Source organism: Oncorhynchus keta, unplaced genomic scaffold, assembly GCF_023373465.1.
Source record: "Oncorhynchus keta strain PuntledgeMale-10-30-2019 unplaced genomic scaffold, Oket_V2 Un_contig_7938_pilon_pilon, whole genome shotgun sequence".
Lineage (NCBI taxonomy): Eukaryota > Metazoa > Chordata > Actinopteri > Salmoniformes > Salmonidae > Oncorhynchus > Oncorhynchus keta.
This window is the reverse complement of record NW_026289765.1, coordinates 145,001-170,000: the sequence shown is the minus strand read 5'-3', so window position 1 is coordinate 170,000 and position 25,000 is coordinate 145,001. Positions and strand designations below refer to the sequence as shown.

Below are 25,000 nucleotides of genomic sequence, written 5' to 3'. Positions count from 1 at the left end.
TAGTGTTCCTGCTGCATATCCAATATACACCAGCTATTTTACAGTAGTGTTCCTGCTGCATATCCAATATACACCAGCTATTTTACAGTAGTGTTCCTGCTGCATATCCAATATACACCAGCTATTTTACAGTAGTCTTCCTGCTACATATCCAATATACACCAGCTGTTTTACAGTAGTGTTCCTGCTGCATATCCAATATACACCAGCTATTTTAAAGTAGTGTTCCTGCTGCATATCCAATATACACCAGCTATTTTACAGTAGTGTTCCTGCTGCATATCCATCATACACCAGCTATTTTACAGTAGTGTTCCTGCTGCATATCCAATATACACCAGCTATTTTACAGTAGTGTTCCTGCTGCATATCCAATATACACCAGCTATTTTACAGTAGTGTTCCTGCTGCATATCCAATATACACCAGCTATTTTACAGTAGTCTTCCTGCTGCATATCCAATATACACCAGCTGTTTTACAGTAGTGTTCCTGCTGCATATCCAATATACACCAGCTATTTTACAGTAGTGTTCCTGCTGCATATCCAATATACACCAGCTATTTTACAGTAGTGTTCCTGCTGCATATCCAATATACACCAGCTATTTTACAGTAGTGTTCCTGCTGCATATCCAATATACACCAGCTATTTTACAGTAGTGTTCCTGCTGCATATCCAACATACACCAGCTATTTTACAGTAGTGTATCCAATATACACCAGCTGCAGTAGTGTTCCTGCTGCATATCCAATATACACCAGCTATTTTACAGTAGTGTTCCTGCTGCATATCCAATATACACCAGCTATTTTACAGTAGTGTTCCTGCTGCATATCCAATATACACCAGCTATTTTACAGTAGTGTTCCTGCTGCATATCCAATATACACCAGCTATTTTACAGTAGTGTTCCTGCTGCATATCCAATATACACCAGCTATTTTACAGTAGTGTTCCTGCTGCATATCCAATATACACCAGCTATTTTACAGTAGTGTTCCTGCTGCATATCCAATATACACCAGCTATTTTACAGTAGTGTTCCTGCTGCATATCCAATATACACCAGCTATTTTACAGTAGTGTTCCTGCTGCATATCCAATATACACCAGCTATTTTACAGTAGTGTTCCTGCTGCATATCCAACATACACCAGCTATTTTACAGTAGTGTTCCTGCTGCATATCCAATATACAAAGCTATTTTACAGTCTTCCATGTCTATCCAATATACTGAATTTGTCCCAATAATGTAGTGTTTGCGTATCTATCACCAGCTTGTTACAGTAGTGTTCCTGCTGCATATCCAATATACACCAGCTATTTTGATTAAACAGAGGTGTTCGCGTGACTGCATATCTGCAGATTTAGAGGCTACAGTCACAGCTATTTTACATTAGGTGCCAGTGAATTACTGTGTCATAGAGCCAATATCCCCTGTCTTTGTCTTTAATTACAAACCACTATTTTACAGTAGTGTTCCTACGCTCCGTATCACAGGTGTATATCCAATATATCTCTATTTTACGTGGCTGGCTGTGTCTGTGTTCCTAAATCACACCAGCTATTGTTCCTGCTGCATATTATGACTACTTTTGACTCAATCCCTATTTGAATGTAATTCTTTATTTAACTAGGCAAGTCAGTTAATTCATAAGAACACATTCTTATTTTACAATGAGTGTTCCTGCTGCATATCCAATAGTACACCAGCTATTTTACTGCCTTGTTCAGGGCATAGAACAACATTATTTTTAAAACTTTTGTCAGCTCAGGGATTCGATCCAGCAACCTTTACAGTAGTGTTCCTGGCCCAACGTATCGAACCACTATTTTACCTGTGTTTCCTGCTGCATACCTATACACCCCCTATTTTACAGTACCTGTTCCGCCCCCTATTGGCTACCTGCCAGCCCCCTATTGTGTTCCTGCTGCATATCCAATATACACCAGCTATTTTACAGTAGTGTTCCTGCTGCATATCCTATACACCAGCTATATTTTATATCCAGCCCCTTATTGGCTACCTGCCGCCCCCTATTTTACTACCTGTTCCTGCCCCATATTGGCTACCTGCTGTTTTACAGTAGTGTTACCTGCCGCCCCACCAGCTTATTGGCTACCTGCCGCCCCCTATTGGCTACCTGCCGCCCCTATTGGCTACCTGCCGCCCCAATTGGCTACCTGCCCAATACACCAGCCCCCTATTGGCTACCTGCCACCCCTATTTTACTACCTGCTGCATATCCCCGTATTTTACAGTGCCTTTTGGGACATACAGTCAGGGAGAGGAGCAGCATTCCTGCTGCATTCAATTTAGGAGTGTAACTTCCAGTGACGTTTGTTAATGAAGATCTTGCGCACACCATTTACCTTCCCCATTCTCCCCATAACCCCTTTTAGAATGGTTCCTGTTGCATATGAACCCTGCTGTGCTCATCGCACCAGGCTATTCCAAGACTGAGTCTGGAACAAACTACACAAAGTAGCCACGTAGGCTGTGTGAGACCAATATAGCGTTGCATTAATGTAGTCTGAACTATAGGGTTGACCATAGTGGTTTGCTACTCAATGTCTTGCTTCATGGCACGCCGGCGATGACTGGAAATTAGCCTCCACACCTAGCAGCCAGCAATCTGAAGCCAGGCTTATCAGCTCTTTTACTAGTGTTCCTCTCTCTCTCTACTGTATCTCTCTCTTCTGTCTGTGTCTCTCTCTCTCACTCCAATATCTCTGTCTCTGTCTCTCTCTCTCTCTCTCTCTACACCAGCTATTTTACAGTCTGCTGCATATCCTATCTCTCTCTCTCAGCTATTTTCAGTCTGTCTCTCTCTCTCTCTCTCTTCTCTGCACTAGGCTATCTGTATCTCTGTCTGTCTGTCTCTCTCTCTCTCTCTCTCTCTCTCTCTCTAGTCTCTCTCTCTCTCTCTCTCTCTCCCTGTCTCTCTCTCTCACTCTCTCTGTCTGTCTCTCTCTCTCTCTCTCTCACTCTTGTATCTCTGTCTCTCTCTCTCTCTCTCTATTCTGTATCTCTGTTCTCTCTCTCTCTCTCTCTCTCTCTCTCTCTCTCTCTCACCAGCTCTTTACAGTAGTGTTCCTGCTGCTATCCGCATATCCAACTCACTCTATTTTACAAACACACACACACACGTACGTACTATCCTAGTAGTCTGAATCCCTCAGTGGGTCCATTAGCTATCCCATTTTGTTATTGAGCCTCGCTGCACCGAGAGCTTGGCAGCTCTGGCACGTCTGCACACATGGGGACAGTGGGACAGACTGTGTTCAGGGGAATCTTTAGGGGAATGGTGTGTGTGTGTGTGTGTGTGTGTGTGTGTGTCCTGTGTGTGTGTGTGTGTGTGTGTGTGTGTGTGTGTGTGTGTGTGTGTGTGTGTGTGTGTGTGTGTGTGTGTGTGTGTTGTGTGTGTGTAGGGATAAGTGGTCCATTAATATGGTCCATGCCCATCTACCCTAAAGTCAGCCTACAGCCAGCTCCATGCTCTCTGTTTATTTACAAGAGGGTTTCAGGATGGTCCACTCTACAGCCAGCTCCATTCTCTCTGTATATTTACAAGAGGGTTTCAGGATGGTCCACTCTACAGCCAGCTCCATTGTCTCTGTTTATTTACAAGAGGGTTTCAGGATGGTCCACTCTACAGCCAGCTCCATGCTCTCTGTTTATTTACAAGAGGGTTTCAGGATGGTCCACTCTACAGCCAGCTCCATGCTCTCTATTTATTTACAAGAGGGTTTCAGGATGGTCCACTCTACAGCCAGCTCCATTGGCTCTCTGTATATGTACAAGAGGGTTTCAGTATGGTCCACTCTACAGCCAGCTCCATGCTCTCTGTTTATTTACAAGAGGGTTTCAGGATGGTCCACTCTACAGCCAGCTCCATGCTCTCTGTTTATTTACAAGAGGGTTTCAGGATGGTCCACTCTACAGCCAGCTCCATGCTCTCTGTATATGTACAAGAGGGCAGCATTTCAGGATGGTCCACTCTACAGCCAGCTCCATTCTCTCTGTAATATTTACAAGATTTTTCAGGATGGTCCACCCTACAGCCAGCTCCATGCTCTCTGTATATTTACAAGAGGGTTTCAGGATGGTCCACTCTACAGCCAGCTCCATTCTCTCTGTATATGTACAAGAGGGTTTCAGGATGGTCCACTCTACAGCCAGCTCCATGCTCTCTGTTTATTTACAAGAGGGTTTCAGTATGGTCCACTCTACAGCCAGCTCCATGCTCTCTGTATATTTACAAGAGGGTTTCAGTATGGTCCACTCTACAGCCAGCTCCATGCTCTCTGTATATTTACAAGAGGGTTTCAGGATGGTCCACTCTACAGCCAGCTCCATGCTCTCTGTTTATTTACAAGAGGGTTTCAGGATGGTCCACTCTACAGCCAGCTCCATGCTCTCTGTATATTTACAAGAGAGTTTCAGGATGGTCCACTCTACAGCCAGCTCCATGCTCTCTGTTCTATTTACAAGAGAGTTTCAGGATGGTCCACTCTACAGCAGCTCCATGCACTCTGTATAATGTAGTCTTCCCTCAGTGGGTCCACTCTATTTTCAGCTCTGTATATGCACACATGGGGACAGTTTCAGACTGGTTCACTCTTTGGGAGTGTTGTTCTTGTGTATAAAGTGTGTGTGTGTGTGGATGTGTCCACTTTAAAGTGTCCATGTGTGTGTGTTTACTATAGAGGGTTTCAGGATGCCCATCTACCCTAAAGTCAGCCTACAGCCAGCTCCATGCTCTCTGTTTATTTACAAGAGGGTTTCAGGATGGTCCACTATACAGCCAGCTCCATTCTCTCTGTAATTTACAAGAGGGTTTCAGGATGGTCCACTACAGCCAGCTCCATGCTCTGTTTATGTACAAGAGGGTTTCAGTATGGTCCACTCTAAGCCAGCTCCATGCTCTGTTTATTTACAAGAGGGTTTCAGGATGGTCCACTTAAGCCAGCTCCATGCTCTCTATTTATTTACAAGAGGGTTTCAGGATGGTCCACTCTACAGCCAGCTCCATGTCTGTATATGTACAAGAGGGTTTCAGTATGGTCCACTCTAAGCCAGCTCCATGCTCTCTGTTTATTTACAAGAGGGTTTCAGGATGGTCCACTCTAAGCCAGCTCCATGTCTCTGTATATGTACAAGAGGGTTTCAGGATGGTCCACTCTACAGCCAGCTCCATGCTCTCTGTATATTTACAAGAGGGTTTCAGGATGGTCCACTCTACAGCCAGCTCCATGCTCTCTGTTTATTTCCAAGAGGGTTTCAGGATGGTCCACTCTACAGCCAGCTCCATGCTCTCTGTATATTTACAAGAGGGTTTCAGGATGGTCCACTCTAAGCCAGCTCCATGCTCTCTGTTTATTTACAAGAGGGTTTCAGGATGGTCCACTCTAAGCCAGCTCCATGCTCTGTTATTTACAAGAGAGTTTCAGGATGGTCCACTCTACAGCCAGCTCCATGCTCTGTTTATTTACAAGAGGGTTTCAGGATGGTCCACTCTACAGCCAGCTCCATGCTCTCTGTATATTTACAAGAGAGTTTCAGGATGGTCCAGTCTACAGCCAGCTCCATGCTCTCTGTATATTTACAAGAGAGTTTCAGGATGGTCCACTCTACAGCCAGCTCCATGCTCTCTGTATATTTACAAGAGAGTTTCAGGATGGTCCACTCTACAGCCAGCTCCATGCTCTCTGTATATTTACAAGAGAGTTTCAGGATGGTCCAGTCTAACATTGATAATGTGTCTGATTCCTCATTTTCACCTCGAATAGAACTATAGGGACTTGTGTCAGTGTTTTCTTGTTATAAGTGCTGAGGGAACTTTAAACATGTCTGTTACTATAGACAGTGTTTAAACATGTCTGTTACTTAGACAGTAAACTTTAAACATAGTTACTGTAGACAGTAAACCTTTAAACATGTCTGTTACTATAGACAGTAAACCTTCTAAACATGTCTGTTACTATAGACAGTAAACCTTTAAACATGTCTGTTACTAAACAGTGTTTAAACATGTCTGTTACTATAGACAGTAAACCTTTAAACATGTCTGTTACTATAGAAACCTTTAAACAGTCTGTTACTAACAGTAAACCTTTAAACATGTCTGTTACTATAGACTTTAAACATGTCTGTTACTATAGACAGTAAACCTTTAAACATGTCTGTTACTATAGACAGTAAACCTTAAACATGTCTGTTACTATAGACAGTAAACCTTTAAACATGTATGTTACTATAGACAGTAAACCTTTAAACATGTCTGTTACTATAGACAGTAAACTTTAAACATGTCTGTTACTATAGACAGTAAACCTTTAAACATGTCTGTTACTATAGACAGTAAACCTTTAAACATGTCTGTTACTATAGACAGTAAACCTTTAAACATGTCTGTTACTATAGACAGTAAACCTTTAAACATGTCTGTTTCTATAGACAGTAAACCTTTAAACGTGTCTGTTACTATAACATGTCTGTTACTGTCTGTTTCTATAGACAGTAAACCTTTAAACATGTCTGTTACTATAGACAGTAAACCTTTAAACATGTCTGTTACTATAGACATGTCTGTTAGTAAACCTTTAAACATGTCTGTTACTATAGACAGAAACCTTTAAACATGTCTGTAATAGACAGTAAACCTTTAAACATGTCTGTTACTATAGACAGTAAACCTTTAAACATGTCTGTTACTATAGACAGTAAACCTTTAAACATGTCTGTTACTATAGACAGTAAACCTTTAAACATGTCTGTTACTATAGACAGTAAACCTTTAAACATGTCTGTTACTATAGACAGTAAACCTTTAAACATGTCTGTTACTATAGACAGTAAACCTTTAAACATGTCTGTTACTATAGACAGTAAACCTTTAAACATGTCTGTTACTATAGACAGTAAACCTTTAAACATGTCTGTTACTATAGACAGTAAACCTTTAAACATGTCTGTTACTATAGACAGTAAACCTTTAAACATGTCTGTTTCTATAGACAGTAAACCTTTAAACGTGTCTGTTACTATAGACAGTAAACCTTTAAACATGTCTGTTACTATAGACAGTAAACCTTTAAACATGTCTGTTTCTATAGACAGTAAACCTTTAAACATGTCTGTTACTATAGACAGTAAACCTTTAAACATGTCTGTTACTATAGACAGTAAACCTTTAAACATGTCTGTTACTATAGACAGTAAACCTTTAAACATGTCTGTTACTATAGACAGTAAACCTTTAAACATGTCTGTTACTATAGACAGTAAACCTTTAAACATGTCTGTTACTATAGACAGTAAACCTTTAAACATGTCTGTTACTATAGACAGTAAACCTTTAAACATGTCTGTTACCATAGACAGTAAACCTTTAAACATGTCTGTTACTATAGACAGTAAACCTTTAAACATGTCTGTTACTATAGACAGTAAACCTTTAAACATGTCTGTTACTATAGACAGTAAACCTTTAAACATGTCTGTTACTATAGACAGTAAACCTTTAAACATGTCTGTTACTATAGACAGTAAACCTTTAAACATGTCTGTTACTATAGACAGTAAACCTTTAAACATGTCTGTTACTATAGACAGTAAACCTTTAAACATGTATGTTACTATAGACAGTAAACCTTTAAACATGTCTGTTACTATAGACAGTAAACCTTTAAACATGTCTGTTACTATAGACAGTAAACCTTTAAACATGTCCATCATCTCTGTATATATAGCACTGTAAATATAGAGTAAACCTTTAAACTTGTCCATCATCTCTGTATATATAGCACTGTAAATATAGAGTAAACCTGTAAACTTGTCCATCATCTCTGTATATATAGCACTGTAAATATAGAGTAAACCTGTAAACTTGTCCATGATCTCTGTATATATAGAGTAAACCTGTAAACTTGTCCATCATCTCTGTATATATAGAGTAAACCTGTAAACATGTCCATCATCTCTGCATATATAGCACTGTAAATATAGAGTAAACCTGTAAACTTGTCCATCATCTCTGTATATATAGCGCTGTATATATAGAGTAAACCTTTAAACTTGTCCATCATCTCTGTATATATAGAGTAAACCTTTAAACTTGTCCATCATCTCTGTATATATAGAGTAAACCTGTAAACTTGTCCATCATCTCTGTAAATATAGCACTGTAAATATAGAGTAAACCTTTAAACATGTCCATCATCTTTGTATATATAGCACTGTAAATATAGAGTAAACCTGTAAACTTGTCCATCATCTCTGTATATATAGCACTGTAAATATAGAGTAAACCTTTAAACTTGTCCATCATCTCTGTATATATAGCACTGTAAATATAGAGTAAACCTGTAAACTTGTCCATCATCTCTGTATATATAGCACTGTAAATATAGAGTAAACCATTAAACACGTCCATCATCTCTGTATATATAGCACTGTAAATATAGAGTAAACCATTAAACACGTCCATCATCTCTGTATATATAGCACTGTAAATATAGAGTAAACCATTAAACACGTCCATCATCTCTGTATATATAGCACTGTAAATATAGAGTAAACCATTAAACACGTCCATCATCTCTGTATATATAGCACTGTAAATATAGAGTAAACCATTAAACACGTCCATCATGTTTATTTGTTTACAGAGACACACAAAGTGGGCCGGATGGACGATGACATGTGGTTGCTAGGCAACATCAACCAGACTGGGTACTTCCGGGTGAACTACGACCTCCACAACTGGAGGCTCCTCATTGGACAGCTGATGACCAACGCTGAGGTAGGACACTCTTCCTCTTCGTCATCTTCCTCTTCTTCATCTTCCTCTTCTTTCTCCTCTTCATCTTCCTCTTCCTCATCTTCCTCCTCTTCCGCTTTGTCATCTTCCTCTTCTTCATCGTCCTCTTCTTCCTCCTCTTCCTCCTCTTCCTCATCGTCCTCTTCCTCCTCTTCCTCCTCTTCCGCTTCGTCATCTTCTTCTTCTTCATCTTCCTCTTCTTCCTCTTCTTCATCTTCCTCTTTGTCATCTTCCTCTTCTTCTTACTCTTCATCTTCCTCTTCTTCATCGTCCTCGTCCTCCTCTTCCTCCTCTTCTGCTTCGTCATCTTCTTCTTCTTCATCTTCCTCTTCTTCCTCCTCTTCATCTTCCTCTTCCTCATCGTCCTCTTCCTCCTCTTCCGCTTCGTCATCTTCCTCTTCTTCATCGTCCTCTTCCTCCTCTTCTTCATCTTCATCCTCTTCCTCCTCTTCCGCTTCGTCATCTTCCTCTTCTTCATCATCCTCTTCCTCCCCTTCCTCCTCTTCCTCCTCTTCCGCTTCGTCATCTTTCTCTTCTTCATCGTCCTCTTCCTCCTCTTCCTCCTCTTCCGCTTCGTCATCTTCTTCAACTTCATCTTCCTCTTCTTCCTCCTCTTCATCTTCCATCTTAGTCATCTTCCTCTTCCTCCTCTTCCGCTTCGTCATCTTCCTCTTCTTCATCTTCCTCTTCTTCATCTTCCTCTTCGTCATCTTCCGCTTCTTCATCGTCCTCTTCCTCCTCTTCTTCATCTTCCTCTTTGTCATCTTCCTCTTCTTCTTCCTCTTCATCTTCCACTTCTTCATCGTCCTCTTCCTCCTCTTCCTCCTCTTCCGCTTCGTCATCTTCTTCCTCCTCTTCCTCCTCTTCCGCTTCGTCATCTTCCTCTTCTTCATCTTCCTCTTTGTCATCTTCCTCTTCGTCATCTTCCGCTTCTTCATCATCCTCTTCCACCTCTTCTTCAGCTTCCTCTTTGTCATGTTCCTCTTCTTCTTCTTCTTCATCTTCCTCTTCTTCATCGTCCTCTGCTCCTCTTCCTCCTCTTCCGCTTCATCATCTTCTTCTTCCTCTTCTTCCTCCTCTTCATCTTCCTCTTCCTCATCGTCATCTTCCTCCTCTTCCTCCTCTTCCGCTTCGTCATCTTCCTCTTCTTCATCATCCTCTTCCTCCTCTTCCTCCTCTTCCGCTTCGTCATCTTCCTCTTCTTCATCGTCCTCTTCCTCCTCTTTCTCCTCTTCCGCTTCGTCATCTTCTTCTTCTTCATCTTCCTCTTCTTCCTCCTCTTCATCTTCCTCTTCCTCATCGTCCTCTTCCTCCTCTTCCTCCTCTTCCTCAGCTTCCTCTTCTTCCTCTTCCTCCTCTTCATCTTCCTCTTTGTCATCTTCCTCTTCGTCATCTTCCGCTTCTTCATCTTCCTCTTCTTCCTCCTCTTCATCTTCCTCTTCCTCATCGTCCTCTTCCTCCTCTTCCTCCTCTTCCTCAGCTTCCTCTTCTTCCTCTTCCTCCTCTTCCTCCTCGTCATCTGGACCATTAAAGGTTTGAATAAAAATGTAAAAGCAGAAAAATCTATGAAAACCGTTCCACCTTTTACCCTTTTCTCTCCGTAGATCATATCTGTCGGCAACAGGGCGGGGCTCATCGATGATGTCTTCAATCTGGCCAGGTGCGTTTAATGGCCGCTACTCTTCTCAACCTGTTCTCAGTACAGCCGTTTTTATAGAGTTTAGACACGTCATCTCAGCTACCCTTCTCAACCTGTTCTCAGTACAGCCGTTTTTATAGAGTTTAGACACGTCATCTCAGCTACTCTTCTCAACCTGTTCTCAGTACAGCCATTATTAGACAAAGGGCTAATAATGGAAATAGGAAATACCAATGATGTGACCAGGAAATACCAATGATGTGACCAGGAAATACCAATGATGTGACCAGGAAATACCAATGATGTGACCAGGAAATACCAATGATGTGACCAGGAAATACCAATGATGTGACCAGGAAATACCAATGTTGTGACCAGGAAATACCAATGATGTGACCAGGAAATACCAATGATGTGACCAGGAAATACCAATGATGTGACCAGGAAATACCAATGATGTGACCAGGAAATACCAATGATGTGACCAGGAAATACCAATGATGTGACCAGGAAATACCAATGATGTGACCAGGAAACAGGAAATACCAATGATGTGACCAGGAAATACCAATGATGTGACCAGGAAATACCAATGATGTGACCAGGAAATACCAATGATGTGACCAGGAAATACCAATGTTGTGACCAGGAAATACCAATGATGTGACCAGGAAATACCAATGATGTGACCAGGAAATACCAATGTTGTGACCAGGAAATACCAATGATGTGACCAGGAAATACCAATGATGTGACCAGGAAATACCAATGTTGTGACCAGGAAATACCAATGATGTGACCAGGAAATACCAATGTTGTGACCAGGAAATACCAATGATGTGACCAGGAAATACCAATGATGTGACCAGGAAACAGGAAATACCAATGATGTGACCAGGAAATACCAATGATGTGACCAGGAAATACCAATGTTGTGACCAGGAAATACCAATGATGTGACCAGGAAATACCAATGTTGTGACCAGGAAACAGGAAATACCAATGATGTGACCAGGAAATACCAATGATGTGACCAGGAAACAGGAAATACCAATGATGTGACCAGGAAATACCAATGTTGTGACCAGGAAATACCAATGTTGTGACCAGGAAATACCAATGATGTGACCAGGAAATACCAATGATGTGACCAGGAAATACCAATGTTGTGACCAGGAAATACCAATGTTGTGACCAGGAAATACCAATGATGTGACCAGAAAATACCAATGTTGTGACCAGGAAATACCAATGTTGTGACCAGGAAATACCAATGTTGTGACCAGGAAATACCAATGTTGTGACCAGGAAATACCAATGATGTGATCAGGAAATATCAATGTTGTGACCAGGAAATACCAATGATGTGATCAGGAAATATCAATGATGTGACCAGGAAATACCAATGATGTGATCAGGAAATACCAATGTTGTGAACAGGAAATACCAATGTTGTGACCAGGAAATACCAATGTTGTGACCAGGAAATACCAATGATGTGACCAGGAAATACCAATGATGTGACCAGGAAATACCAATGTTGTGACCAGGAAATACCAATGATGTGACCAGGAAATACCAATGATGTGACCAGGAAATACCAATGTTGTGACCAGGAAATACCAATGATGTGACCAGGAAATACCAATGTTGTGACCAGGAAATACCAATGTTGTGACCAGGAAATACCAATGTTGTGACCGGGAAATATGTCCGTGTGGAATTGTGACGTGCCCAAAGTGGTGGACAAATGATTTGCCTGTCTCTGTCTTTTCTCAGAACAGTAGTTCCGTGACTGATTCTCTGGTTGGCTACACAGCTCATAAGGCACAGCGTTTTTCATCTGTTGGACACGCCATGCTGGCAGGATGCTGGAAACACATCGCGCTAGCTAACGGGAACAGAGAGCCTGCCGCTTGGTGACAGCTGGCCTGCGGCGTGTCTTTGAACATATTGTACACGGCATCCATCCTGACTGCCGCTGTCTCTCCCCGCTCCCCTGCGCACGGAGCTCAGATGCTCCACACCGATTGGCTGCGTGCGCCAGCCGTCGTTTCACCGCCATGACAGACAGCCAGATCCACTGTTTGTGTATCAAATGGCTCCCTACACCCTAAATAGTGCACTACTAGGTGCGCCACAGGGCCCTGGTCAAAAGTAGTGCACTATTTAAAGAATAGGGTGCCATTTGAAACGCATCCCCACAACCTCCTCTGTGACAAAGGGAAGACACACAGCTCCAGGATGGTGTGTTTTTAGTGTCTGGAAACAGTGGGGTTGATGAGGATGCAGCCTCTGCATCACGGTGGCTATGCTTCCACTGTCTGATAGATACTAGTGAGTAGGTCAAGTCAGGCGTCTCCTGATGACAGTAGTCTCAGAGCTAAGATCTAGTGGCTATACTTCCACTGTCTGATAGATACTAGTTAGTAGGTCAAGTCAGGGATCTCCTGATGACAGTAGTCTCAGAGCTAAGATCTAGTGGCAATGCTTCCACTGTCTGATAGATACTAGTTAGTAGGTCAAGTCAGGGATCTCCTGATGACAGTAGTCTCAGAGCTAAGATCTAGTGGCTATGCTTCCACTGTCTGATAGATACTAGTTAGTAGGTCAAGTCAGGGATCTCCTGATGACAGTAGTCTCAGAGCTAAGATCTAGTGGCAATGCTTCCACTGTCTGATAGATACTAGTTAGTAGGTCAAGTCAGGGATCTCCTGATGACAGTCGTCTCAGAGCTAAGATCTAGTGGCTATGCTTCCATAGATACTACTTTTTTAAATATTTGTTTTATTTATTTAACCTTCATTTAATTAGGCAAGTCAGTTAAGAGCAAATTCTTAATTACAATGACAGCCTACTGAGAAACAGTGGGTTAACTGCCTTGTTCAGGGGGCAGAATGACAGATTTTCACCTTGTCAGCTCTGGGATTTGATCCAGCAACCTTTCGGTTACTTGGCCCAACGCTCTAATCACTAGGCAACCAGTCAGGTAGCAGTCTCGGCAGGTAGCCTAGTGGTTACATATTAATAACTAAACTACTGAGACATATTCATAACTAAATTCACACTACTGAGACATATTAATAACTAAACTACTGAGACATATTAATAACTAAATTCACACTACTGAGACATTAATAACTAAACTACTGAGACATATTAATAACGAAACTACTGAGACATCAATAACTAAATTCACACTACTGAGACATATTAATAACTAAACTACTGAGACATATTAATAACTAAATTCACACTACTGAGACAAATTAGTCTTAATAACTAAACTCCACTACTGAGACATATTAGTCTTAATAACTAAACTCCACTACTGAGACAAAATTCTCCTTTCTGAAACTGGTTTAACAGTATTATTTTTGAATGAAGCGCGCCAGCTTAACTGAGTTTTTATGTATATAAAGAAGGACTTAATCGAACAAAAGGACCATTTGTGATGTAACCGGGACCTTTTGGAGTGCCAACAGAAGAAGATCTTCAAGGTAAGGCATTTATCGCTATTTCTGACATTCGTGTTTCACCTGCCTGGTTGAAAAATGTTTTTCATACTTTTATCTGCCGGGCGCTGTCCTCAGAAAATCGCATGGCGTGCTTTCGCCGTAAAGCCTTTTGAAATCTGACACAGCGGCTGAATTAACAAGAAGTTAAGCTTTATTTTGATGTATAATACTTGTATTTTCATGAATGTTAAATATTTATATTTCTGTAATTTGAAATTCGCACTCTGCAATTTTTACCGTCCCACCTGCCCATTGAGGCTTGCCTGGAGGGTTGTTAGCACAGTGTCCAAAGAAGGGCCAGAAGTATACAGAAGGGTGTCGTCTGCGTAGAGGAGAATCACCAGCAGCAAGAGCGACATCATTGATCTATACAGAGAAAAGAGTCGGCCAGAGGATTGAACCCTGTGGTACCCCCATAGATACTGCCAGAGGTCCGGTCAACAGGCCCTCCGATTTGACACACTGAACTCTGTCTGAGAAGTAGTTGGTGAACCAGGGGAGGCAGTCATTTGAGAAATCAAGGGTGTTGAGTCTGCCGTTAAGAATGTGATAATTGACAGAGTCGAAACCCTTGGCCAGGTCGATGAATACGGCTGCACAGTATTGTCTCTTATCGTTGGTGGTTATGATATCGTTTAGGACTTTGTGCTTGGCTGAGGTGCATGACCAGCTCGGAAACGAGATTGCATAGCGGAGAAGGTACGGTGGGATTCGAATTGGTCGGTGATATTTTTGTTAACTTGGCTTTGGAAGACCTTAGAAAGGCAGGGTAGGATAGATATAGGTCTGTAGCAGTTTGGGTCTAGAGTGTCTCCCCCTTTGAAGAGGGGGATGGCCGCGGCAGATTTCCAATCTTTGGGGATCTCAGACGATACGAAAGAGAGGTTGAACAGGCTAGTAATAGGGGTTGCAACTATTTCAGCGGATAATTTGAAACAAAAGAAGGTCCAGATTGTCTAGCCCAGCTGATTTGTTGGAGTCCAGATTTTGCAGCTCTTTCAGAACATCAGCTATCTTGATTTGGGTGAAGGAGAAATGGGGGAGGTTTGGGCAAGTTGCTGTGGGGAGCGCAGGGCTGTTGACCGGGGTAGGGGTAGCCAGGTTGAAAGCATGGCCAGCCGTGAAAAATGCTTCTTGAAATTCTCAATTATCGCGGGTTTATCGGTGGTGACAGTATTTCCTAGCCTCAGTGCAGAGGACAGCTGGGAGGAGGTGCTTTTGGAGTTTGTGCTACAGGATGCAAATTTCTGTTTGAAAAAGCTGGCCTTGGCTTTCCTAACTGCCCCTGTATATTGTTTCCTAACTTCTCTGAAAAGTTGCATATCATGGGGGATTTTCGATGCCAATGTAGTACGCCACAGGATGTTTTTGTGCTGGTCAAGGGCAGTCAGGTCTGGCGTGAACCAAGGGCTATATCAGTTCCTGGTTCTACATTTTTGAGTGGGGCATGCTTATTTAAGATGGTGAGGAAAGCACTTTTAAAGAATAACCAGACATCCTCTACTGACGGAATGAGGTCAATATTCTTCCGGGATACCCGGGCCAGGTCAATTAGAAATGCCTGCTCGCTGAAGTGTTTCAGGGAGCGTTTGACACTGATGAGGGATGGTCATTTGACCACAGACCGATTACGGATGCAGGCAATGAGGCAGTGATCGCTGAGATCCTGGTTGAAGACAGCAGAGGTGTATTTGGAGGGCAGGTTGGTTAGGATGATATCTATGAGGGTGCCCGTGTTTACGGATTTGGGGTTATACCTGGTGGGTTCATTGATAATTTTTGTTGAAGGCATCAAGCTTAGATTGTAGGATGGCAGATCTCTGCAGTAGATTGCAACTCCGCCCCCTTTTGCAGTTCCATCTTGTCGGAACATGTTACAGTTAGGGATGGAAACGTCAGGGTTTTTGGTGGTCTTCCTAAGCCAGGATTCAGACACGATATCCGGGTTGGCAGAGTGTGCTAAGGCAGTGAATAAAACAAACTTAAGGAAGGAGGCTTCTAATGTTAAAATGCATGAAACCAAGGCTTTTATGGTTACAGAAGTCAACAAATGAGAGCGCCTGGGGAATGGGAGTGGAGTTAGGCACTGCAGGGCATGGATTAACCTCTACATCACCAGAGAAACAGAGGAGAAGTAAGATAAGGGTACTGCTAAAGGCTATAAGAACTGGTCGTCTAGTACGTTGGGAACAGAGAGTAAAAGGAGCAGGTTTCTGGGCACGGTACAATAGATTCAAGGAATAATGTACAGACAAAGGTGTGGTAGGATGTGAATACAGTTGAGGTAAATGTATGCATTGAATGAAGATTAGAGAGATTTTGTCTCTAGATACATAATTTAAACCAGGTGAGGTCACCGCATGAGTGGTAGGGGGAACTAAAGGGTTAACTAAGGCGTATTGTACAGGAATAGAGTCTCTACAGTGAAATAAGGCAATAATTACTAACCAAAACAGCAATGGACAAGGCATATTGACATTAGGGAGAGGCATGCGTAGCCAAGTGATTATAGGGGTCCAGTGAGTGGCTCGGCGGGCCAGAGACACAGCGTTTCAGGCAGCTAGCGGGCCGGGGCTATCAAGCTAGCAGAAGGGCCTTAGAGGGGCGATGGAAGAAGTCTGTTGTAGCCCCCTCGGGCAGACCAGTCGTCATGGATCAGCAGGGCAGGGTGTGGTAAATGAGCCCAGGCCAATTGGCAAAATTAAGTGGCCAGAGAATTTGTCCTATGGGCCTTTTATTTATTTAACAAGGCAAGTCAGTTAAGAACTAATTCTTATTTTCAATGACGGCCTAGGAACAGTGGGTTAACTGCCTTGTTCATGGGCAGAGCGACAGATTTTTACCTTGTCAGCTCGGGTTACTAGTCCGCAGCTCTAACCACTAGGCTACCCTGCCGCTAACAGTCCAAGATGCTCTAGGCAGCTAGCGGGCCGCGGCTATCAGGCTAGCAGATGAGCATTCAGGGGATGTCACGATGGAGGAGCCAGCCGAAAAACCCCCTCAGGCGAATTACGTCGGTAGTTCAGTTGTGATGGGTCGGCGGGGGTGCAGGCCAATTGGCAAAATAGGTATTGTAGCCCAAGGAGTGGCTGATGGACCTCTTCGGCTAGCTGGGAGATGGGCTAGCTCCAGGCTAATTGGTTCTTGCTTCGGGACAGAGACGTTAGCCACTCGGATAGCAGCTAGCTAGCTGCGATGATCCAGGTTAAGAGGTTCAGAGCTTGCGGTAGGAATCCCGGAGATATGGAGAAAAATAAGTCTGATTTGCTCTGGTTTGAGTCGCACTGTGCGGACTGGCGAGAGTTGTCCGGACTAAAGGTAGCTGATGACCACTAGCAGTGGCTAGCTGACTAGTAGCTAGTTAGCTGGCTAGCTTCTGTTGGTGGTTCCGGTTCAAAAGTAAAGAAAATAGCAGATCCATTCCACATTGGGTGAGGGAAGATTTCAGGAGAGTATATTGAAGTTGAGGTTAAGAAAAATATTAAAAAATAGCTAGCATGACTAGACCAGGAAGAAATGTTCATCTCTGCTGCTTTTCTGCTGCCTGAGTTAGCTACATTACAGCACCACACACACACACACACACACACACACACACACACACACACACACACACACACACACACACACACACACACACACACACACACACACACACACACACACACACACACACACGTCTGAGTTAGCTACAGCTGCGCTAAATCAATCATGCAAAACTGAATGGAATGGAATAGGGGTCTAGGTGGTCTTCCCATAAGACCTGAGATTCAAAGTTGACAGCATTTCAAATGCTTTATATGTGGTCTATTAAGCTTGCCTGGCGCAATGGAACCAATAGAATAGCTGCACATCTGCAAACCCGGCCCACATGGCACCCCAGGCAGGCTAGAGTAAATCCTCAAAGTGTTTTAAAGATGTCTGCTTCTCAGAGGATGTTACCTTCAGGGAGCCAGTCCTCTCTATCAGAGGGGTTTCATGGTGTGCTGGGTGTGAGGTCCCAGCTCTGTGCTCTTTCTGCCCGCCTGCTGGGAGCATCATTAAAGTCTATTAAAGTGGAGACGTTCGTTCTTTATCCTGGCTGTAATTAAGCTATAAGGCCCGAGGAGGTGTGGTATATGGCCAATATACCACGGCTAAAGGCTGTTGTTTACGCACGACGCAACGCGGAGTGCTTGGATACAGCCCTTAGCCGTGGTATATTAACCATATACCAAACCCCTGAGGTGCCTTATTGCTATTATAAACTGGTTACTAATGTAATTAGAGCAGTAAAAATACATGTTTTGTCATACCCGTGGTATACGTTCTGATATACCATGGCTGTCAGCCAATCAGCATTCAGGTCTCGAACCACCCAGTTTATAATTTCATATTAATTTAGCATGCTTGCACAAGAAACATTACATTAAGACAAAGCCTCTCTGTAACCTAAGACTGAAGACTGATTGTGTTAAACGTTCACGAGCTGGTCTCTCCCTTACTGTCAGATGGTATCGTCCAGTAAAGGATCTATTGACCCCACACATATTCCAGCGGCGAGGCTGGTCTCTCCCTTACTGTCAGATGGTATCGTCCAGTAAAGGATCTATTGACCCCACATATTCCAGCCACGAGCTGGTCTCTCCCTTACTGTCAGATGGTATCATCCAGTAAAGGATCTATTGACCCCACACATATTCCAGCCACGAGCTGGTCTCTCCCTTACTGTCAGATGGTATCATCCAGTAAAGGATCTATTGACCCCACACATATTCCAGCCACGAGCTGGTCTCTCCTTACTGTCAGATGGTATCATCCAGTAAAGGATCTATTGACCCCACACATATTCCAGCCACGAGCTGGTCTCTCCCTTACTGTCAGATGGTATCGTCCAGTAAAGGATCTATTGACCCCACACATATTCCAGCCACGAGCTGGTCTCTCCTACTGTCAGATGGTATCATCCAGTAAAGGATCTATTGACCCCACACATATTCCAGCCACGAGCTGGTCTCTCCTTACTGTCAGATGGTATCATCCAGTAAAGGATCAATTGACCCCACACATATTCCAGCCACGAGCTGGTCTCTCCTACTGTCAGATGGTATCGTCCAGTAAAGGATCTATTGACCCCACATATTCCAGCCACGAGCTGGTCTCTCCCTTACTGTCAGACGGTATCGTCCAGTAAAGGATCTATTGACCCCACACATATTCCAGCCACGAGCTGGTCTCTCCCTTACTGTCAGATGGTATCGTCCAGTAAAGGATCTAGTGACCCCACACATATTCCAGCCACGAGCTGGTCTCTCCCTTTACTGTCAGATGGTATCATCCAGTAAAGGATCTATTGACCCCACACATATTCCAGCCACGAGCTGGTCTCTCCCTACTGTCAGATGGTATCATCCAGTAAAGGATCAATTGACCCCACACATATTCCAGCCACGAGCTGGTCTCTCCTTACTGTCAGATGGTATCATCCAGTAAAGGATCTATTGACCCCACACATATTCCAGCCACGAGCTGGTCTCTCCCCTTACTGTCAGATGGTATCGTCCAGTAAAGGATCTAGTGACCCCACACATATTCCAGCCACGAGCTGGTCTCTCCCTTACTGTCAGATGGTATCATCCAGTAAAGGATCTAGTGACCCCACACATATTCCAGCCACGAGCTGGTCTCTCCCTTACTGTCAGATGGTATCGTCCAGTAAAGGATCTATTGACCCCACACATATTCCAGCCACGAGCTGGTCTCTCCCTTACTGTCAGATGGAGTCGTCCAGTAAAGGATCTATTGACCCCACACATATTCCAGCGACGAGCTGGTCTCTCCCTTACTGTCAGATGGTATCATCCAGTAAAGGATCTATTGACCCCACAAATATTCCAGCGACGAGCTGGTCTCTCCCTTACTGTCAGATGGTATCATCCAGTAAAGGATCTATTGACCCCACACATATTCCAGCCACGAGCTGGTCTCTCCCTTACTGTCAGACGGTATCGTCCAGTAAAGGATCTATTGACCCCACACATATTCCAGCCACGAGCTGGTCTCTCCCTTACTGTCAGATGGTATCATCCAGTAAAGGATCTATTGACCCCATATTCCAGCCACGAGCTGGTCTCTCCTTACTGTCAGACGGTATCGTCCAGTAAAGGATCTATTGACCCCACACATATTCCAGCCACGAGCTGGTCTCTCCCTACTGTCAGATGGTATCGTCCAGTAAAGGATCTATTGACCCCCACACACATTCCAGCCACGAGCTGGTCTCTCCCTTACTGTCAGATGGTATCGTCCAGTAAAGGATCTATTGACCCCACACATATTCCAGCGACGAGCTGGTCTCTCCCCTTACTGTCAGATGGTATCATCCAGTAAAGGATCAATTGACCCCACACATATTCCAGCCACGAGCTGGTCTCTCCTACTGTCAGATGGTATCATCCAGTAAAGGATCTATTGACCCCACACATATTCCAGCGACGAGCTGGTCTCTCCTCACTGTCAGATGGTATCATCCAGTAAAGGATCTATTGACCCCACACATATTCCAGCGACGAGCTGGTCTCTCCCTTACTGTCAGATGGTATCGTCCAGTAAAGGATCTATTGACCCCACACATATTCCAGCGACGAGCTGGTCTCTCCCCTTACTGTCAGATGGTATCGTCCAGTAAAGGATCAATTGACCCCACACATATTCCAGCGGCGAGCTGGTCTCTCCTTACTGTCAGATGGAGTCGTCCAGTAAAGGATCTATTGACCCCACACATATTCCAGCCACGAGCTGGTCTCTCCTCACTTACTGTCGTGCAGATGGTATCACTCAGAGACCACTTTCAACCTACAAGCCGTCAGACTGATGAATGCTGGAGCTGAGACATACCACTACAGTATACCATGCGTATCCTGTACATACCACTACAGTATACCATGCGTATCCTGTACATACCACTACAGTATACCATGCGTATCCTGTACATACCACTACAGTATACCATGCGCATCCTGTACATACCACTACAGTATACCATGCGCATCCTGTACATACCACATACCACAGAGAAGCAGGGAGAGAGAGAGACAGAGAGATAGAGAAAGAGAGAGACAGAGAGAGAGAGAGAGAGAGAGAGAGGAGAGAGACAGATAGAGAGATAGAGAGAGACAGAGAGAGAGACAGAGAGATAGAGAGACAGAGAGAGAGAGAGAGAGAGAGAGAGAGAGAGAGAGAGAGAGAGAGAGAGAGAGAGAGAGACAGAGAGAGACAGAGAGAGAGAGAGAGAGAGAGAGAGAGAGAGAGAGAGAGAGAGACAGAGAGAGAGAGAGACAGAGAGAGAGAGACAGAGAGAGAGAGAGAGAGAGAGAGAGAGAGAGACAGAGAGAGAGACAGAGAGAAAGACAGAGAGAGAGAGAGAGAGAGAGAGAGAGACAGACAGAGAGAGACAGAGAGAGAGAGAGAGAGAGAGAGAGAGAGAGAGACAGAGACAGAGAGAGAGAGAGAGAGAGAGAGAGAGAGAGAGAGAGACAGAGAGAGAGAGAGAGAGAGAGAGAGAGAGACAGAGAGAGAGAGAGAGAGACAGAGAGAGAGAGAGAGAGAGAGAGAGAGAGAGAGAGAGAGAGAGAGAGAGAGAGAGAGAGAGAGAGAGAGAGAGAGAGAGAGAGAGACAGAGACAGAGACAGAGACAGAGACAGAGACAGAGACAGAGACAGAGACAGAGAGAGAGAGAGAGAGAGAGATTCTCATTGGGGCAGAATGTGAAGAGGTGTTTAAGTCCTAGCAGCTGTGTTGTAATGTGCCAGAGACAGTAGAGTTCAGATCCCTGTTGCTGAACTGTTACAGTTCCTGTGATGCATAGAGAATCCCGGTGCGGTTCTAGCTAAATGTATATCTGGCTCGTTTTATGGACTCCTCAGCATTTGACACTAGCTGAGACAGAAATGCAGGTGTTGTACATGTACAATCAGCATGCGTGACTAAAACACACTTGAAATACATTTGACTTGTTTACTAAGATAATGTGATGATCTATGTTAATGCAGCAGGTAGTTTTGTGGGAGTCAAGCTGTGAGAACACAGTATACATCCCAAATGGTACCCTAATCCCTATGTAGTGCACTACTTTTTTTTACCGGGACCCAGGTCTAAATAAGTGCACTATGTTGGTAATAAGAGTGCCATTTGGGATGCTAAGTAGCTGAGAATGGGATGTAGTTCTGTTTGTTGTCTTGACTCCTCCTCGGTGGTTTGGTATTAACTTAAATGTCTAGAATTAAGAATGATAAACTTGCACACGGTATACAGGGCCGGCTATAGCCTTTTGGGGGGCCCCAAGCGGGATATGGTTGGAGGGCCCCCCCGCAAGCACACGTCTTCTCAGTGGTTTGGTGTTAACTTAAATGATCTCTAGAAATAATTAGGATAAACCTGCACATGGTATACAGGGCCGGCTCTGGCCTTTTGGGGTCCCTAAGTGAGATTTGGATGGGGGGGGGTGCCCTCTTATTTTAGTAGTCCCTCTTTTGATGGCTGAGAGAGACATTTAAGTTTTAAAGTTCACTTCCTGCAATTCTACACATTTTGCCATGGGGCAGAGAGAAAACGTTGCTATTTTAGATACATTTTCAAGCAATTCTACTCATTCTGCCATGGGGCGGCGATAACGTTCTGCAGTTTTTAAAGCTAATTCCAACAATTCTACATATTCTGTAATGAATTGTGTCACGTTAATAGGATATCTTAGTGAGAACGACTAACAAAATCAATGGGGGCCTCCTGGAGTGCCTGTTGGTTTACAGCCGTGATTAATACAAGTTGGGCAGCTGGCTAGATTAACTACCAATCTAAACATCGTCAGCTGACATGTTAATTGATTGACTGTCATAACAAGACTGAAACTGCTGATGCGACACATTTAAAAAATAGCTTCTGGTATATTTTATTATTGTCGCTGATGTTTTTTCGGGGGGGGGGGCCTAACGACCAGGGTTGCTTACAGAACGCCTGGACCCGGCCCTGGCGGTATAAAGTACTTCTCTCTTGCTTTGGACCCACAGCACTTCCTGTCTGTCAGTAGACATGCGGGTGGACGGGGGCATGAATAAAGTACAACACCATGTGATGTGTCAGACTGTCTTTTGGGCCCAGCACCCTGTGGAGAAATGGAGAATGTGCACATCAGCATTTCACCGACACACTCTTCAAATCAGCTCCATGAGGATGCCCTTCTCTGATGATGGACACCTCTCCTCCCCTCTCCTCTCCTCTCTCCTCTCCTCTCCTCTCCTCTCCTCTCCTCTCCCTCTCCCTCTCCTCTCCTCTCCCTCTCCTCTCCTCCTCTCCCTCTCCTCTCCCTCCCTCCCTCCCTCCCTCCCTCCCCTCCCCCTCTCTCCTCTCTCCTCTCCTCTCCTCTCCTCTCTCTCTCCTCTCCTCTCCTCTCCTCTCCTCTCCTTTCCCCCTGCCCTCCACAGAACTTTCCCTACGGTGTTAGAGGATGTTACCTATCTCTTTCTCTGCAGGTCGAGATACCTGCCCCAGAACTCTCTAGTCTTACATATTTTATATGGGATATGCACCTTTTCCATTTATCTATCCGCAGGGTGGGCAACCTGCCCCAGAACGCACTTCTCTTCCCTGATGTTGTGTCGTACATAAGAACAGCCCGTAGACGTTGTATATTGGCCATATACCACACCCCCTCGGGCCTTACTGCTTAATGAACCTACTCTCTCTCCTCTCCTGCCAGGGCTGGCTACCTGCCCCAGAACGTGCCCCTCCAGATCATCTGCTACCTACCCCAGGAGAGAGAGTTCCTCCCTGGCACGCTGCCAGCCGCTCCCTCTACCAGCTGGACAAGCTGCTGGACCGCACAGAGGACTACAGCCTCTTCAGTGTAGGTTATAACCTCTGACCTCTAAACCTGACCCTGACCCTAATCAAGCTGCTGGACCGCACATAGGACTACAGCCTCTTCAGTGTAGGTTATAACCTCTGACCCTAATCCTAACCCTGACCCTGACCATAGCACTCCAACTACAGCCTCTTCATAGTTTATAACCTCTGACCCTAATCCTAACCCTGACCATAACCTCCAACTACAGCCTCTTCAGTGTAGGTTATAACCTCTGACCCTAACCCTAACCCTAACCCTGACCATAACCCTCCAACTACAGCCTCTTCAGTGTAGTTTATAACCTCTGACCCTAATCCCAACCCTGACCAGCCTGTTTGGTACAGCTGGTGCCCTCTCAGACCCCCTCTAAAGACCCCCGGCACCTTTCTGTGGATCAGGGTTCAATGTATTGAGGAGCTTCTGCCCAGTACTATAAAACCTATGTACTAATGCCCCCACTGAGCCCCAGTACTATAAACCCTATGTACTAATGCCCCCACTGAGCCCCAGTACTATAAACCCTATGTACTAATGCCCCCACTGAGCCCCAGTACTATAAAACCTATGTACTAATGCCCCCACTGAGCCCCAGTACTATAGAACCTATGTACTAATGCCCCCACTGAGCCCCAGTACTATAAACCCTATGTACTAATGCCCCACTGAGCCCCAGTACTATAAACCCTATGTACTAATGCCCCACTGAGCCCCAGTACTATAAAACCTATGTACTAATGCCCCCACTGAGCCCCAGTACTATAGAACCTATGTACTAATGCCCCCACTGAGCCCCAGTACTATAAACCCTATGTACTCGATCACCCACTGAGCCCCAGAACTATAAACCCTATGTACTAATGTACCCACTGAGCCCCAGTACTATAAACCCTATGTACTAATGCCCCACTGAGCCCCAGTACTATAAACCCTATGTACTAGATCACCCACTGAGCCCCAGAACTATAAACCCTATGTACTAGATCACCCACTGAGCCCCAGTACTATAAACCCTATGTACTAAAGCCCCCACTGAGCCCCAGCACTATAAACCCTATGTACTCGATCACCCACTGAGCCCCAGCACTATAAACCCTATGTACTAATGCCCCCACTGAGCCCCAGTACTATAAACCC

The 25,000-nt window shown here is 44.2% G+C and overlaps 1 protein-coding gene across 1 annotated transcript in view; it reads left to right on the top strand.

The window, feature by feature from the left end:
* Positions 1 to 25,000, top strand: part of LOC127926612 (thyrotropin-releasing hormone-degrading ectoenzyme-like) — a 31,720-nt gene that overhangs the window by 2,699 nt on the left and 4,021 nt on the right. Inside the window, exons 2-4 of the mRNA XM_052512043.1 lie at positions 8,678 to 8,811; positions 10,434 to 10,489; positions 23,720 to 23,866. Coding sequence (XP_052368003.1) covers positions 8,698 to 8,811; positions 10,434 to 10,489; positions 23,720 to 23,866 — 317 coding nt within the window. The 5' untranslated portion in view covers positions 8,678 to 8,697. The remainder of the gene's footprint in view (positions 1 to 8,677; positions 8,812 to 10,433; positions 10,490 to 23,719; positions 23,867 to 25,000) is intronic.